General features: G+C 40.6%; 1 protein-coding gene across 1 annotated transcript in view; it reads left to right on the forward strand.

Moving 5' to 3' along the window:
* The first annotated feature begins 12,639 nt into the window (after positions 1–12,639).
* LOC136885310 (protein takeout) overlaps positions 12,640–17,963 on the forward strand; it is a 32,176-nt gene continuing 26,852 nt past the window's right edge. The window contains exons 1-2 of the mRNA XM_067157822.2: positions 12,640–12,745; positions 16,049–16,141. Coding sequence (XP_067013923.2) covers positions 12,640–12,745; positions 16,049–16,141 — 199 coding nt within the window. The remainder of the gene's footprint in view (positions 12,746–16,048; positions 16,142–17,963) is intronic.

Raw genomic sequence — 17,963 nt, forward strand, 5'->3', positions numbered from 1 at the left:
ATTTTTAAGACCGGATGCCCTTCCTGACATCAACCTCATCAAAGAAGTTAATGAGATGAAATGCAATGACGTGTTGTATATGAGAGCAGGAAGAGGAAGGGTGAACTCCGGTGCCGGCACTTAGCCTGCTCCTGTCGAAAAGCACCTAGGGTTCTGCTCATTGCTTAACGTCTCCATCCGACGGACGAATCACCATCAACAGCGTCATATGGTCTCACTCCATATGAGCACTGCGGAGAGGTTTGGAATTTAATACAGGCTTTTGGAACACAATCTAGTGATTAGAAATTGTATACCACCACCTCCCCTACCCTGCCAGCGAATATTCTGATGGTGAAAAAATTATCGACTAACGGGACTCGAACCGGCTAACGACCATACAGATTTGACACCCTAACAATCATGCCCACCGACGGGCCTTGCATTAATCATGATCCTAATAACAATAATTGGTTTAGTGTAAGAAAAGGCCTAATGTCCGTAACTACGCCAATAAAGACTTTTATCGAGGTCGACTCAAGTCATCCAGCAGAGATAGACGCGGAGAAGCGAGCTATCTATTAACCAACCATCAGCTACTTCAACAATCATACAGCATCTCCTGTATAAGGGCTGCAAGACATTTCATCGAAGCAAGAGGAACAATATCAAAATTCTTAGTTGAGTTCTTCAAACGTGTGGGCATTCCCAAGAATCTGTACGGTGATTTAGCCGTCTTGGCCATTAAAGGCTCCGCCCAAATTGTTAGAAATCACCACTATAGTACTGGGTACGAGAAGGATTAACTCTTGAAAACTCTTGATGGTTACACAGACATTCAATATTCAAATGTTATGGTACACTTTGTCAGATTTAGACAGCCTATCATTGTAGGAAGTACAAATAAATACAATTTATTCTGCATCTTCTTCACTTAAACCTTATCTAGTCCTATTTCACCATCCTTACATCCACTACTCCCTACGTCTGCCCCGTTTCTTGTTGCCCACATCTTCCCAATTTATCATCATCTCGGTAGTTTTGTTATCTGTCATCGTTTTCACGTATACGAATTAATTTAATGTTTTTCAGTCACGCTTTCAGTCACCGTGGTGTAAGAGTAGCGTGCCTGCCTCTCGCCCGGAAGCCCCGGGTTCGATTCCCGGCCAGGTCAGGGATTTTTCTCTCAACCTGAGGGCTAGTTCGAGGTCCACTCTGCCTACGCGATTAGAATTGAGGAGCTGTCTGATGGCGAGATGCCGGCCCCGGTCTCGAAAGCTCAGAATAACGGCCGAGAGGATGCGTCGTGTTGACCACACGGGCCCTCGTAATCTGCTGGCCTTCGGGCTGAGCAGCGGTCGCTGGGAAGGCTAGAGCCGTTTCAAGGGCGTTAAGTGTCGTGCGGTTTGGTTTGGTTACTTTACCCTACTTTGACTTTCTAGTTGGTCCCGTCATAAAATCAATCAATGTAGCTAATAATTTGTTCCTCTTCTGACTGTCAATTGTCCATGTTTCTGCTCCACTGAGGAAAATATTCTGCATTATGGAATAATTGTACATAACGTACTTTGTTTTGGTAAAAATACTTCTACTCCAGCAGTTCAAGTCTTCGCTACTTGATGTCACGAAAATGTACAATTATTAAGACATTTTCTTATTAGCAACAGTCGATAATTAATATCTTCTGAAGTATTGTACCTAGTACCATAAACTCTTTTTTAGTTTAAATATTATGCAAATGTTAGAACCACAAAAATATCATAACCCGAGCTGAGTGGCTCAGACGGTTGAGCGCTGGCTTTCTGACCCCAAAATTGACAGGTTCGATCCTGCGTCACTCCGGTGGTATTTGAAGGTGCTCAAATACGTCAGTCTCGTGTCGGTAGATATGCTGGCACGTAAAAGAACTCATACGGGACCAAATTTGGCACCTCTGCTCCTCCGAAAACCATAAAAGTAATTATTCGGACGTGAAGGAAATAACATTATTAATTATTAAACCTAGTCCCCGAGCCATGGAAATAACCACTTATTGCTTTTCTACTGCAGATGATCGGTAGAATATCTGCGTAAAAATTAGGGGTATATTTTATTAGAGCCCCTAGAATTTATGTTACTCTTGCTACATTATGGAAGAGCGGACTTGCATGCAAAGCGGCTAAGCTATGAGATTTGCATAAACGTTAGGGGCACACTGTATCAGAACCCCTAGAACTCATGTTACCGTAATTAGCGGGACGTAAAGCTAATAACATTATTATTATTATTATTATTATTATTATTATTATTATTATTATTATTATTATTATTATTATTATTATTATTATTAAAATATTATAAAATGAACAATTTTACTTTCGTTGCCTTTCCGTGCAACGGGTCACTGAAGAAAGTAGTTCCATGGGTTTCTCTTTGTTGTTAGTGATAATTTTGCTGTGTTCAGTCCGACTCATTATCTGAATGGTCAGCGTTGAGGCCTTCGGTTCAGAGGGTTCCGGATTCAATTCTCGGCCGGGTCGGGGATTTTAATCGCCATTGATTAATTCGTCTGGCCCGGGGATTTGGTGTTTGTGTTTGTTTTCCGAACATTTCCTCTTCATATTTAGACAACACACTACACTACCACCCACCACGGAAATCTGCGAAGTGGTTACATCCCTCCATATAGGGTTTGCGTCAGGAAAGGCATCCGGCCAGAAAACAGGGCCAAACCCACGCACCTGTGACCTCACAGCTGTGGGAAAAGCTGTAGAGAAAGAAGAAAGAAAGAATTGTGCTGTGTTCAGAATGAGCTCTCCAAAAGAAGTGGGCAGTATTTTGAGCACTGTTTTATTCAGTTTAGGTGAAAAGAACCACTAATAAATTTTGCAGTAAATGATATGGTTAAACGAGAATTTAGTTATGCTCTAAATATTCTGGGCAGAAAGGAAGATCAATGTGGAATTCAACTTGTTAAATGAGAAAAGAAGGTATTTTAAAACCATGAAAGACGGAGAACTTCGGTACATCAAGCAGGTTATGGGAGGAGAACGACATGAACTTCCGCAAATCTTCATCAAAGGGGATATTTTAAAAAACGACGATCTGTGGGAAGACGGGAAAATTTCCTGGCTTAAGGACCTGCGCTGCTGGTATGGACGAACTTCCGCTGTTTTGCAAGTTATCATAATCAATTGGATCGCCAACCTTCGTACAGAGAGGGAGTCATAAGAAGAAGGAGCAAACAGGATTAAGGTGCGGTTCTTAAAAAATAGAATATCATCATCATGATTAGGGCCCGGATTTTTATGCAGTAACCGCTTAGATTGCAAACTAATTCGGTTAGTAGGAAGTGTCGGCCACCCGCTCTTCCATAATGTAGCAAGAGTAACATACATTATAGGGGTTTTGATGGGCCGTACCCCTATTGTCTATGCAAACCCCGTAGCATAGTCGTTGTGAAGGTAGACTATACTTGTTACTCGCTTCAGGAAGTTTGCATTCTAACCTATTACTGCATAAACATCCGGGCCCTAATCATGATCATCATCATCGTTGACCATCTCCAGTTGCCCGTTTCCTCCGGATGTGGTGTATCAGCTCCTTTGTCAGTCCATGAACCACAGTTCTCTCATAATCTTCTCCCAATCTTGTCCTCTCTCCTCGACATCTTTCTTCACCAGTTCGGTCGATTTTCCTCTGGGTCTGCCCACTGGTCTTTTTCCTTCTACTTCTTTTTCATATTCTCTTCTTGCACTCATCCTTCTTACATGGCCAAACCACTTCAGTCTTGCTTTCTGAATCCTCTGAAGTAGGGAGTCTGCTTTCCCCACCTCCTCTAGGATTTTTTCACTCCTGAACTTGTCCTTCCTGGTCTTCTGTATCATGGTACGTAATAACTTAATTTATGCAGCTTGAAGTTTTGAGTTGCTTCGTCTTGTTAACGTGGTAGTTTCCAAGCTATACGTGAGGATGGGTGTATAATATGATTTATATAATGTCATCTTAGCTTTCGTTAGTACTTGTTTATCCCACAGCAGTTGTCTTACTTGGTACTAAAACTGAGTTGCCTTGCTAATTCGACTGTCTACCTCATACCCCCATACTTTGCAAGGTTGTCTTTTTATACTATACTACCCAAGTACTAAAAACGTTGGAACGCTCTCCAGTTTGCTGTCATTTATTCTGATTTGTGATTTGTCATCTCCCCTCTGTAGCTTCATCACCGTCTTAGCCTTGTTAAACTCTTGACTCAATTTCTGCAGCTTTTTCTCCACATCATTTTCGGTTCCACTCCAGATCACACCACGTCGTCTGCAAAGATGAAAGCTTGCAAGTCCTGCTCCTCCTTCCTTTTTAGAGCGTATATTATGGCATCAATCACAGTGATAAATAGGAGAGGTGACAAAGCACTGCCTGGCTGTACTCCGCTCTTCGTTTCAAACCATTTGGACAGCCCGCAACCTACTTGCACACAACTTCTGGTTTTATCATACAGTATCTTCACTTTTGCAATAAGACTGTCACGAACTCCCAGCTCTTTCAGGCATTTCCCGATATGCTCCCTTGGTACGCTATCATAAGCCTCTTCGATGTATAGGAATAGTCGAAAAAGAAAAAATAGAACACTGGTCATTAATGGGTTGGATCATGCCCAAACATCTAAAGATAGAATCTTTCATTGGTTCTGGAGAATCATCTGTTGTATCAGCTGAGATCTACTTCTACAGCTTTGTAGGAAGCATAACCTTTTGGTCATCATGCCTGGGGCATGTTCCCAATGTCTTGTGTTGAGTAGTTCTCGCCTTCTTGTAACGCTGATAAGTAATGTACTCTTACATTCACGAAGCAACTGAAAGCATTTTATTACATAAATAAAGAAGAGTGGACAGGACGGGACACACAGTTATGACATCCACTTTCTCCTCGGTATCCCATCTTAGATGACCACAGGCACGAATATAATAAGCCTATTTAAGATTACTGAACCTGAAGAGTGTCTTCGTGCTGGTATGAGGCCAGAGAAACCAGCATTCTCCACTATACTATGCTATTCACTAAGCAACACTGACACAGAACTCCAAGACATGAGACAACATAAGCAGAATATGTTATTTTTGTTACAGAGTTTCCGTGGAGCAGAAAGAGGTGAAAGAAGGTGCTGGGTGGAGTGGGTCTAACTACTATATCAAAGATTAACTTAAAACCTTAAAAATGAAGGTCATATTTCTTTTAAAATCACAAACTTAACAAATTTTTCATTGAGTGAAATAACAAGAAGACAGGTACAAATAGCAATCTTGAAACATGAATTGGAAAATCCAAGATCGGCCCGATGAAGCAGAGGCTAATCCCAAGCTATTGATGTGAATATAATGAAGGTTAATTACGCTTTACAGAAAAGAGAAACAGTTACAAAATCGTAGTCACCTCGAACTAAGTTGAAGGGGAACTCGAGAGGGTAACGCACTCTCTATCCCCGATTTACAGTTTAAGACTCTTATGAAATTTTACGTTAGCCGAAAGAAAGTTTACATTTTAGAAAACAGGAGGTTACATAGTTAGAAATTAGAACCTTACCCTCGTGTAAGTCTGCGGAGGTAGCTACTGAGAGATATGACTGGTGGCCATTACCTGAGCTGATGAACTGCCTGGCGAAGAATGAGGCGCCCCGCCTCTTGTCTTAACGCACACACTCTCAGAAATTCGGCAATCAAAATACAAAGCAGCCTGAAAGGCCGCAGCTTATATACGCGAGGGGACGTTTCGAGAGGGTTGTGGACTAAATCTGGAAACAAACTCCCATTTTTGACAAATTCAAAAAGTACAAGAAATGTGTGATTGGTTGAAAAATAATTACAGAAAATTCCTGATTGACCAGATTCAAAAACTGGTGGAATGAGAAAGAAGTTATTGAAAACGTTGAAATAACAAAATAAATGAACGTTAATTAGTTGAGAAAACATAATAACACAAAACGTCCTTAATTTATTCATCCTTTTACCTTGCACCAGAGTGCATTACCTCTGTTTTTTGTAATGGCATCTATGGAGAAAGTCTAAACTTCCTGACGTAAACCAAAACAAAACGAATAAGTCTAGTCACTATAGGCAACTTCAAAATAACACATTACTCAATAATTCACTGGTGACATCTTCAGGTCAATGTCCGAACTTCATGTCGTAGGTGTTTCTCGTTTAGTTAGAGAGATGGCGTTCTTTAAGGCGCTTCTTTTAAATGAGCGGAGTTGAGGTGTACCTCCCGGTAACACTTTATGTTTAGTTTTTCTTTTCATTATTCCATAGCTGCTTCTGTGCATCCGTGGTAGAGTGTCGGCCTCCGGATCCCAAGATAGCGGGTTCAAACCCGGCAGAGGTAGTCGGATTTTTGAAGGGCGGGAAAAAGTCCATTCGATACTCCATGTCGTACGATGTCGGCATGTAAAAGATCTCTGGTGACACATTTGGTGTTTACCCGACAAAATTCATTAAATCTCAGCCATAGACGCCCAAGAGAGATCCGGTTTACTCTGTCTGCCATCTAGTGGGCCTAGAGTAAAACGGAACGTCGAAATTGACGAACAGACAGCCAGATGGCGTCAAATCGAAATGTCTGTACACGGTAGCTGAGGCCATACTATTATTATTATTATTATTATTTATTATTCCATAAAGAATCGCTAAGGAACACAAGGTCTGGACAGGTATTAAGGAGAATGAGGGAGGAGTTGGAGAGGTTGAGGGAGATAATTAGGATTCTCTCAGGAGGCAGGAAGGAGGTTAGGCCTCTCTCAGACAATGTACGGGATATGGTGATTGTAAAAGAGGAATGGGAAGGAAAGTAGCGGATTGCAGAAGACAGGTGTCTGTGAGAAATCGGTATGAGTCACTGCAGGTAGAACAACAGAGGGAACTGTAGCTGAGAAGTGTCGAAATAGGAGGAAATGAAAAGGTACGAACGGGAAATGTAGAGTAGAGGATGGGAAAAGAAAGGTGGAACAGGCGCATGTGAGGGAGAAAAGGGAGGAGGAAGTAGCTTCTGCAGCTGTCCGGAAAGATATGTCTGACCACGAGGGAAGGGTATCAAATGAGGTGGATGGGGTTCGAGGTTCTTGTCATGGAGGATTCCATTTTTGATGCTCATGGACAAGATCCCTCCGTCCATCAATATGAGTGCGTCGGCTTAAAATCGCTATTTTGAACCCTGCAGGTAAAGTTAGACTTTCGAAAGACATAACAGAATCAACTCGGCATTCCATAGGCTATTATGCAATATCAGCATATGTAAGGCCCCCGTGACACAGTATTTTGTTATTATTATTATGATTACTATTATTTAATTCTTTTAACCTTCAGGGTTAGTTTTTCCCCGTAATCAGCGAGCGATGACACCTGTACCGCCTCAAGGGCAGTGTCCTTGAGCGTGAGACATTTGGTCGGGAATACAACTGAGGATGAGGACTACTACCTCGCCCAGTCGGCCTCACCTGCTAAGCTGAACAACAGCCATGTTGGGGGATGGGAAGATTGGAAGGGATAGACAAGGCAAAGAAGGAAGCGGCCAGGGCCTTAAGTTAGGAACCATTTGCATGGAGAAGAAATGGAAAAACCATGGACAATCACTTTGAGGATGGCTGAAATTGGAATGGAACCCTTTCTACTCGGTTGACCTCCCGAGGCTGTTCCAGACCTCGCACCACTTTTCAGATTTCGTGACAGAGCCAGGAGTCGAACCCAGAGTGGCAGCTAATTACACTAACCACTACACCACAGAGGCGGATACTTCCATGTTTTACCCGATAAAATTAATTAAAACCAACTGCTAGAACTCCCAATAGTGATATCTGATAGTAAAAATGGAAAATAGAAATTCATACGCTGACAGGCTAAATAACGACAAATAAAAATGCCTACACACAATAGCTGCAGTAATACGATTATTATTATTATTATTATTATTATTATTATTATTATTATTATTATTCGTAGGATTGTCTTCATTGTTCACGAAACGAATGTGCAGTAGTTGCTCGCAGTAGAGTTGCGATGTGAACAACACCTTGCCCAGACGCATATCATCACGTTTGAGTCGAAACGACCTTGACACTCTACTGATTGAGGTCCTTTACCTTCCAGGTCTGCGCTACTTTCTCTCCGTACGAGTTGCGCAAAGGCAGCTAATTTTCCATTGCATGTCACTATATGTCTCCTGATCGTACCCTTAGGGGATTCTTAATAAGTTGTTTGCAAATATCCACTGTAGTCAGACCAGAACCCTGGTTATTTTATCTGGATCAACTCCTTAATCTGTGATGAATATTGTAGCACGCTCGCACGCATATTTTCCATATGAAATATTATAACGTTCCTTTGCGACTATGTTTTTAAATATCTGTTAACTAGATGCTGTGTACACTTAGTTGACAGGTTGACAGTTCGTAATCGTATATATCATATCATCTATTGGAGATAAGGGTAAGTGCACATTGGTTGCGAGCTCGTCCATTGCGATCGTTCAATGTTCGCTTTTGTCTTTTCCACTGTCAAGAACATGAATAATCTATTTGTGTTGGAGAATTATCTCCTGAGACTCAGAAGACGGTGTCATAGAACTGAGTGGGCTAATAAAATATATCTAAAAAGGGAAGAATTAGGGAAATTCCATCATATCTGGGAAGATAATCGAACAAAATTACTTTACATTATCGTTACAAAGCATGCGAATATTACTTGGGCAACGGTGAAAGCAATGCAATACGATAGTAGATATCCTTCTCTACCATTTTGATTAAATTTAACATATTAAAATTATGTATATGGCCAATAATAACCGTGAAAGTTGCTTGTAATAAGGTGTGACATGTGTATCATAGGATAAAGAAAATATAAATCTGATGCCAGAATTCACGGTCCTTTATATCTTTCTAATTTGTTCTTTCGTTGCATCTATTAATACAGCATCAGAGTAATAGAATATGGGGACAAGTAATATTTTTATAAGCCTGACTTTCCTATTTAACTGTAAAATGTTATTATAATAAGAGGATGGAGTGAGGCATATATTCTGTTACAGATACGTGTGACGTGTTCATTCCAATTTAGGTTTCCATTTATAACAACACCTAGATTATTTACCGAACTTTCATACGGAATTTTGGTACGAGATAGAATGAGTAAATGGATATCTAAAGTCTTTGTCACGTTTACTCATTTCGATTATGCAACTATAATGGCTTTTGTCTTGGGGGGAGTTATTAATATAGTGATTTCACAAGCATATGATGATATATTTTGCAAGTCAGCATTCATTCTATCAGTTGCTATACGAATATCTCCCCATATATTTGGAGGTCATCAGCACATATATGACAATTGGAATAGTTCATTCGATATGCTATGTTGTTTATGTACAAAATGAAAAAAGCAATGGTCCAGGTATAAAGAGTCCCGCAAGCACGAGTGATGAATGGGATGTCTTCTTGTTGTTTCAGTCATCAGTCCATAGACTGGTTTGATGCAGCTCTCCATGCTACCTTATCCTGTGCTACCCTTTTCATTTCTACGAAACTGGTGCATCCTACGTCTATTCTAATCTGCTTGTGATATTCATACCGTGGTCTATCCCTAGCGTTCTCTACACTTCCCTCAAACGCCAACTGAACAAGTCCCGGGTGTCTTAAGATGTGTCCTACCATTCTATCTCTTCTTCTCGTCAAATTTAGCCACAACGATCTCCTCTCACTAATTCGATTATCTCTTCACTCATAGAGCCTCCGTGGCTCAGGCGGCAGCTCGCCGACCTCTCAACGCTGGGTTCCGTGGTAAAAATCCCTGTCACTCCATGTGAGATTTGTGCTGGACAAAGCGGAGGCGGGACAGGCTTTTCTCCGGGTACTCCGGTTTTCCCTGTCATCTGTCATTCCAGCAATACTTCCCAATATTATTTCATTTCATCTGTCAGTCATTAATCATTGCCCCGGAGGAGTGCGACAGGCTTTGGCAGCCGGCACAATTCCTATCCTCGCCGCTAGATGGGGGCTTCATTCATTCCATTCCTGACCCGGTCGAATGACCGGAAATAGGCTGTGGATTTTCATGCTTCATTCGTGATTTGATGTACTCATCTCACCTTCAGCATTCTTCTGTAACACCACATTTCAAAAGTTTCTATTCTCCTTCTTTCTGAACCAATTATCGTCCATGTTTCACTTCCGTACAGTGCCACGCTTCAGACAAAATTCTTCAAAAACATCTTTCTAATTCCTGTATCCATGTTGGAAGTGAGCAAATTCATTTTCTTAAGAAAGGCGTGCCTTACTTGTGCTCGTCTGTTAGTTATTTTACTACCCATGTAACAATATTAATCTACTTTATGACCTCATTTCCTAATCTAATACTTCCTGCATCACCTGATTTTGTTTGAATGCACTCCATTACTGTTGTTTTGGACTTATTTATTTTCATCTTGTACTCCTTCTTCAAGTATCTGCCCATACCACTGAGCTATTTATCCAGATCTTCTACAGATAATTTTTTTAAAAAATTCATCAAACTGCAGTGAACAAATATAGTACAATTTCTATTTTTACTGTGCATTTGTATGTGTTTGTTGATATAATCACAAATATTCGTGTATATACTTTGAAACTTTGCAAGTACATTCCCGGGAATATTAAAGAGCCCGCGGTCCACTGCTAGTTGTTTATATTACGAAAGGTCAACGCAGATTCATATTTAATGGGGTGGAATATTTCCTTCTCTTGCTTCATGAATCTCGAAACATTCTGCTTAGGGGGCTATCTCCAGCTCGACAACAAAGCTGTCATTAGTGATGCGTAACGGATGACATTGAAATGAGGCTGGTTTTAAGATTGTCTACAGGCCAGCTGTAATTAAACCATCGTATCATTGGGTAACACATTCCATTGTAATAGTTCTGACCTAGATCCGGCTAGATGAAACTATTGCCTGTTAGTTACATGGGGGATATTATCGCAGTTATTTCGCAACGTACACAAACTAATTAGATTTCAATTAGCGTTGCAATTAGTACTGTCCAAAGGTGTGCAGGAGAATTATAATTAGTAATAATAATAAGCCGCCTCTGTGGTGTAGTAGTTAGCGTGATTAGCTGCCACCCCCGGAGGTCCGGGTTCGATTCCCGGCTCTGCCACGAAATTTGAAAAGTGGTACGAGGACTGGAACGGGGTCCACTCAGCCTCGGGAGGTCAACTGAGTAGAGGTGGGTTCGATTCCCACCTCAGCCATCCTCGAAGTGCTTTTCCGTGGTTTCCCACTTCACCTCCAGGCGAATGCCGGGATGGTACCTAACTTAAGGCCACGGCCGCTTCCTTCCCTCATCCTTACCTATCCCTTCCATTCTTCCCATCCCCCTACAAGGCCCCTGTTCACCATAGCAGGTGAGGCCGCCTGGGCGAGGTACTGGTCATACTCCCCAGTTGTATCCACCGACCAAGAGTCTGAAGCTCCAGGACACTGCCCTTGAGGCGGTAGAGGTGGGATCCCTCGCTGAGTCCGAGGGAAAAGCCGAACCTGGAGGGTAAACAGATGATGATGATGATGAATAATAAGAAGAAGGGATAGAAGGAATCATTTTTAGATACAAAGGAGAAGAATATAATGGCATGGCATTGTTAGCAGGAGATAAATAAGAGGCCCAAATAATGCTTGAAAAAATTACATAAAATCGCAGAGAAAGCAGGATTCGGGATCTCGTATGAAAAGACAGAATTCATAGAATAAAACATAGTAAAGAAAATCATCTGGAAACAAAGTATGGTAAATGGATCCAGCTGAATGGGCTTGGCATAGAAGCAAATAAGGGAAGAGCCAAAAAGATGGAGTTATCCTATAGATTAGTACAGAATAGATACAACAACAAAACGATATCTTACAGGGAAAATGAAACTCTATACGACGGTCATCAAGCCGCAGGGATTTTATATTTCAGAATGTTTTATACTGAATAAGAAAGGGGAAATGGGTGAGCCAGAGAAGAAAGAAAGAAAAATCCTTATAAAGATCGTAGGACCCGAAGAAAGAAAGGATGGTACATGGAGGAAGAGGAGAAGTGAAGATCCACACATATAGAGAAGATCACAGACACGATACGTAAGAGTTGTACTAAGAAACGAAATCTTTAACTACATCATCAAATTAAAAGCAGCTACTAAATGGATAGAGAAACAAGAAAAGGCACGGGGGAAGTTGTCATCAGTCTTAAAGAAATCTTTATTAGAGATATGTTTCGAGCTAAAATTGATAAATTCAAGAGGTTTCAGGAAAAGCAAAATGAAAAGTCCAAGAACAGATGGTCATAGAAGAGGAAGAGAAACCACGGCGAAATGATGAAGAAGTTCTGGGAGAAGAAGAAAAGGACTAACCAGCAAGTCAACTGTTTACAGTAGGCCAAAATAGAAGAAAGAAGGAAAAGAATAGGGCCTATATTATTGGAGAAAACCAAGTATATGCATAATTTTTAGCAAAAGTGCAAGAAGAATAAAACTGAAACGGCATACAGGACAATTTCACAGCTATCCCTTTTTAAATATTTCGAGAAATAATTCTTCCTTCGGGATTAGACAGTTTAGCCAATACTGAAAGATACTCGAACCTTCAGAGGGCATTTAGACTGACAGGGGACCACTACAACAAACGAATAATGTCACGTGATGCTAAATTGAAACATTATTCTACCGGAAGCTCTACATCAGAAACATTCACTTTAGGAGGTCGTCCTAAAACTACAGATATTGAAGAACAAGAAAGTAAGATTCTTAGGAAAATTTTCAGCCCCACACAAGAAAATGGAATTTGGATCAAAAGGCGTACTGCAAACCTCTATAGTTTCACAGATAGTTTAATGAATACTGTACGGAGGAGACTTTTTAAATTCCTGGACACATTTTAGGACGGATAATCATAAACTCACACGAAGGTTATTCAATGTAATAAGTTCCCAAAACAGGAGAATGAATTGGCTGCAGGAAACAAGAGGGAACCTGAATGAATTGAACATGATGAGAAATCGCGAAGTCTTCAGGACCTCCGTAAATAAACACACATTTATGGTGAAAACTAGCGGCAAGACTGGTACAAAGTGCTCAGTAGAAAGGAAGAGGGAACAGAGCGAGTTTATTAAGAGGTTTTGGAAGAATGAGAAAGCCAAAGTCATCAAGCCAATGAACAAGCTCCAATGCGCTGTATGAATGGGCATAAAGAAACCAGAATAAGAATATAAGATATAGCAGATATTTTATATTCAGAAGTTCAAGTGGACTGTACCGTTATTGACCACTGCAAGGCTTTCGATAGGCAGATCATGGGAGACTATTGAAGTAAATGTTTAACTAGACTAAAAAGTGACTGAATGGGGTGCTAAATTTCTAAAAAACAGAAATCAGAGAATTGTGAATGTTATCTGATCCTGTAATGATTAGAAGGGTGGTTCCACAAGGTTCTATTATCGGTACTTTACGCTTTCTCACATATTATTTATTTCGACTTTCTCCAAGTGCAGATTGCCCTTCAGGACAAGGTATACAGATACTACTACTACTACTAAAACGTCTTCACTTCTCCCCTGATGGTGGAGGTGAGCCTCTTAGACGGTAACGCATTTACTCTGGCTGGGGAGATGTGTTATGATGAAGGAGATGCACGGAGAAGGTGAAGAGGATGGAGGCCGTGGCCTATACTAGGAACTGTCCTGGCATTCACCTTATTGCAGGAGAACCTTTCTCAGGAAAGTCGACGGTCGGAGCCAGCCATGAGGTCCTGTCCTGTTGCGTATCCCGAATGCAGAGGCGTAGAGCCACGGTAGAGCCGTGGCCAATCCTCCTCTGCTCGGTTGGCCGGTCGGAGTGCAGAGCTGTGGGACCACCGACCAGCCATGGCCACTTATCGGCCGAGACCCACTCTGCATTCACTGACCTGCTGTATATAGAAAACACGACTACTGTTATTTGCTTTACGTCGCACTGACACAGATAGGTCTTATGGTGACGATGAGGCAGGAAGGGGCTAGGAGTGGGAAGGAAGCAGCCGTGACCTTAATTAACGTACAGCTCCAGCATTTGCCTGGTGTGAAAATGGGAAACCACGCAAAAACCATCTTCAGGGCTGCGACAGTGGGGTTCGAACACACGATCTCCCGAATACTGGATACTGGCCGCTCTTAAGCGAGTGCAACTATCGAACTCGGTAGAAAACGAGATACATTGTAAAAGTAATTGTGATGAGTTCATTTTATAATGGTTGGTTAGTACATCTAACATATGTTGTAGCATTAACAAGTTTGGAAGACATGGCTCTTGAGAATTTGGATCGAAGATTTCAAGGTAGCCACTGCAACTTCTCTTATGCCTATTGCTCACGGTAAAATGTTTCGTAAAATTTGTTGTACCATTAATTTTATAAAAATTTTGGTGAAAACAAGTTGTGTTGCTCACGGTAAAATTATTTTATAAAATCCGTGGAAGCATCGGGATGGCCATCTATGAACACACTTCTGAACTAAGATGTGTATGTGCTGCCATCTATCGCTAAACTTTTAAACCAACTTAGAGTGTGTTTGAGAGTATGACTCCAACAAACAAACAAACAAAGCAAAACTTCCTGCTTTAGCGGCAATTATATGTTGTACAGTGGTAAAAAGGAAGAAAAGAAATGCCAAGAAATGCTGGATTCGGGATTGGATCAAAAGAAGAGAAGAAGGTGGGGGATTGCTGTCCTTGGTCGAAAATTATTTGAGGTTAGAAGGCCAGCATTCATATAGAAATTCGGCGATTGTGTTTTTCTTCCTCTCTTCTTGCATTTCTGTTGTGGTAAAGTGGCGATTTAACTTCGTACAAACAAGGATATTTCTGGTATTCGTCCAGTAAAACACTATCAGCTTCATTAGTCCACCCGGATCCTTCAATTTTAGAAAGAAGTGTTTGTTTACAATCGAGCTTCACAATCTTCTCACGACGTAGCGCCAGCATCATCGTGATGTCAGCTTCGCTGATTGGTTCGTTTCGTAAAATTAATTTTACAGAATAGAACATGTCCTATTTTATGAAAAGTTTTATCAAAGGTTTTATAAAACTTGAATTTGACCGTGAGAAACAGAAATTTTATAAAATTAAATTATTGTACAATAAATTTGACAGAAAATTTTACCGTGACCAACAGGCATTTTATTAATGCCTGCTCGAGGTTAAATAATTTGCAGAGAGGAATGGTTCCTCGAACGTCAAACATCAATCCGGTGACGTCGATATAATCTATTCTTGGTGATAGAAAGGGATGGTTGGTTCATACGGCAAGCATAAGGAACTGGCATCCGAGTTTGTGGAATATTTATACGGAAATCTCCCAGTATATGGACCCTCACTAGGATTACCTGATTCAAGAACTGGAAAAAAATGCAAAGAAAAGCAGCTCTATTTTTTCTGGGTGATTTCCTACAAAAGTGTAGCGTTACAAAAATGTTGCAGCGTTTGGGCTGAGAAGAACTAGGAGAAAGGAGACGAGCTGCTCGACCAAGTGGTATGTCCCGAGCTGTCAGCGGAGAGATGGCGTAGGAAGACATTAGTAGACGAATAAGTTTGAGTGGTGTTTTTAAAAGTAGGAATTCAAGAGGACAAATTGGGACAAATATTCGTTTATAGGAAGGGGAGTTAGGGATTGGAATATAACTTACCAAGGGAGATGTTCAATAAATTTCCTATTTCTTCGCAATCATTTAAGGAAAGGTTAGGAAAACAACAAACAGGGAATCTGCCATCTGGGCGACTGCCCTAAATGCAGATCAATAGTGATTTTTAAAAATTGGAACTAATTTTTTCATTATTTAGGTGATATTTTCATGAAAATCTATCAATTGTCCCCGTCAGACATGCCACTGTTGCTGAATTTCGACCAGATATTTTATGTTTGATTTCTAATTAAGAGAACGTAATTTTACAAAAAAAATTGTCTGTTTTTAGATACTCGTCACTATGCCAGGCTGAAAATGTTGCGGGAGGTTTTGCAAATAAAATTTTAAAATGCTTATCATTTTTAATATTAATTTCCTTCTGTTGCAGCTGACTACATCAAGGTATGTAGCAGAAAGGACAGTGAAATCAACAAGTGTATCAACAATTCCATCGAGATCATTCGTCCAAAATTGATTTCAGGTGGGTTGATATCACCATTCAATGATGATAAAATTCTGAATGTAATTTCCTTCATTTTCTCTAGACCATATTATTTTTACATAATTAGATAAATGTTCTGTGAAATTACATATACACATTTCTTCATTGTTGTAGTTTGAGTCGCATGTCCATAGAATGATTTGATGCAGCGCTGCATGCTAGCCTATCCTGTGCTAACCTTTTCATTTCTATGTAACTACTGCATCCTACATCTGCTCCAATCTGCTTGTCATATTCATACCTTGGTCTACCCCTACCGTTCTTACCACCTACATTTCTTTCAAAAAACAACTGAACAAGTCCTGGGTGTCTTAATATGTGTCCTATCATTCTATCTCTTCTTCTCGTCAAATTTAGCCAAATCGATCTCCTCTCACCAATTCGATACAGTATCTGTTCATTTGTGATTCGATCTATCCATCTCACCTTCAACATTCTTTTGTAACACCACATTTCAAAAGCTTCTATCCTCATCCTTTCTGAGCTAGTTATTGTCCAAATTCCACTTCTACTTACAGTATGACGCTCCAGAAGAAGGTCTTCAAAAGCATCTTTCTAATTCCTATATCAATGTTCGAAGTGAGATTCCTGGCCTTCCTTGCTTGTGCTAGTCTGCATTTTATGGCCTCCTTAATTCTGCCATCGTTAGTTATTTTACTACCCAAGTACACTATCCATGTACTTCCTTTAAGACTTAATTTCATAATCTAACATTATTTGCATCACCTGACTTCATTCGACTGCACTCCATTATTTTTATTTTGGACTTAATTATTTTCATCTTGTATTCCTTCTCCGAGATTCTGTCCATACCATTCAGCAGTTTCTCCAGACTCAGATAAAATAACGGTATTATAGACAAATCTCAAGGTTTTGATTTCCTCTCCTTGGATTGTGATTCCCTTCCCAAATACCTCTTTGCTTTCCTTTCGGGCCTGTTCTATATACACACACTGAAAAGGAGTGGGAAAACTGCAACCTTGCCTCACTCCTTTCTGGAGCGCTGCTTCTTTTTTCAAATCCCTCGATTCTAATCACTGAGACTGATTTTTATACAGATTGTAGATAATTCTTCGTTCTCGGTATATAATCCCAATCACCTTCAGAATCCCAAATTCCTTGGTCCAATCCATATTATCGAGTATCTTTTCTAGATCTACGAACGCCACGTAGGTGAGTTTTGTCTGTTAGGTCAACAGCCCAGAGGCTGGTTGGATCCTCAAATAGCACCACCAAAGGTTATGTGGTTATAAGGAAACCCCAAAAACCAATGGCAGCACCAAAATGAGGCGTACTAGGCAAAATGAGGAGTGAGGTAGTTTTCCATTGCTTTCCTCACTGGGTCAGAAAGTACTATTGCAGGACGACACCCTATGAGCAGCACCTTTCATAACACTCAGATGCACTAGTCATGCTCTGAATGTCATTACTCAACACCACCCATACCCCAGCAGCTTCCATATTGTCACAGCCATGTATGTTGACTGGGACTTCGGTGGAAGCTACACTTTACTCTGGCTTGTGCCAAAGATGGATGCAAACGTACTGTATCCATCAAGAAATGACAGCAGGCAGCGTACGTGAGTTTGTCCTTCTCAATTCGGCCCTCTAAGATCAGACATAAATTTAGGATTGCTTCACGTGTTCCTACATTTCTTCTGAAGCCAAGGTGATTTCATCCCAACTCATTTTCAACTTGCCTTTCCATTCTTCTGTAAATAATACGTGTTAAAATGTTGCAGGCGTGAGATACTAAATTAATGATGCGGTAGTTAACACACTTGTCAGCACCGGCTTTCTT

This window comes from Anabrus simplex, chromosome 14 (genome assembly GCF_040414725.1).
Source record: "Anabrus simplex isolate iqAnaSimp1 chromosome 14, ASM4041472v1, whole genome shotgun sequence".
NCBI lineage: Eukaryota > Metazoa > Arthropoda > Insecta > Orthoptera > Tettigoniidae > Anabrus > Anabrus simplex.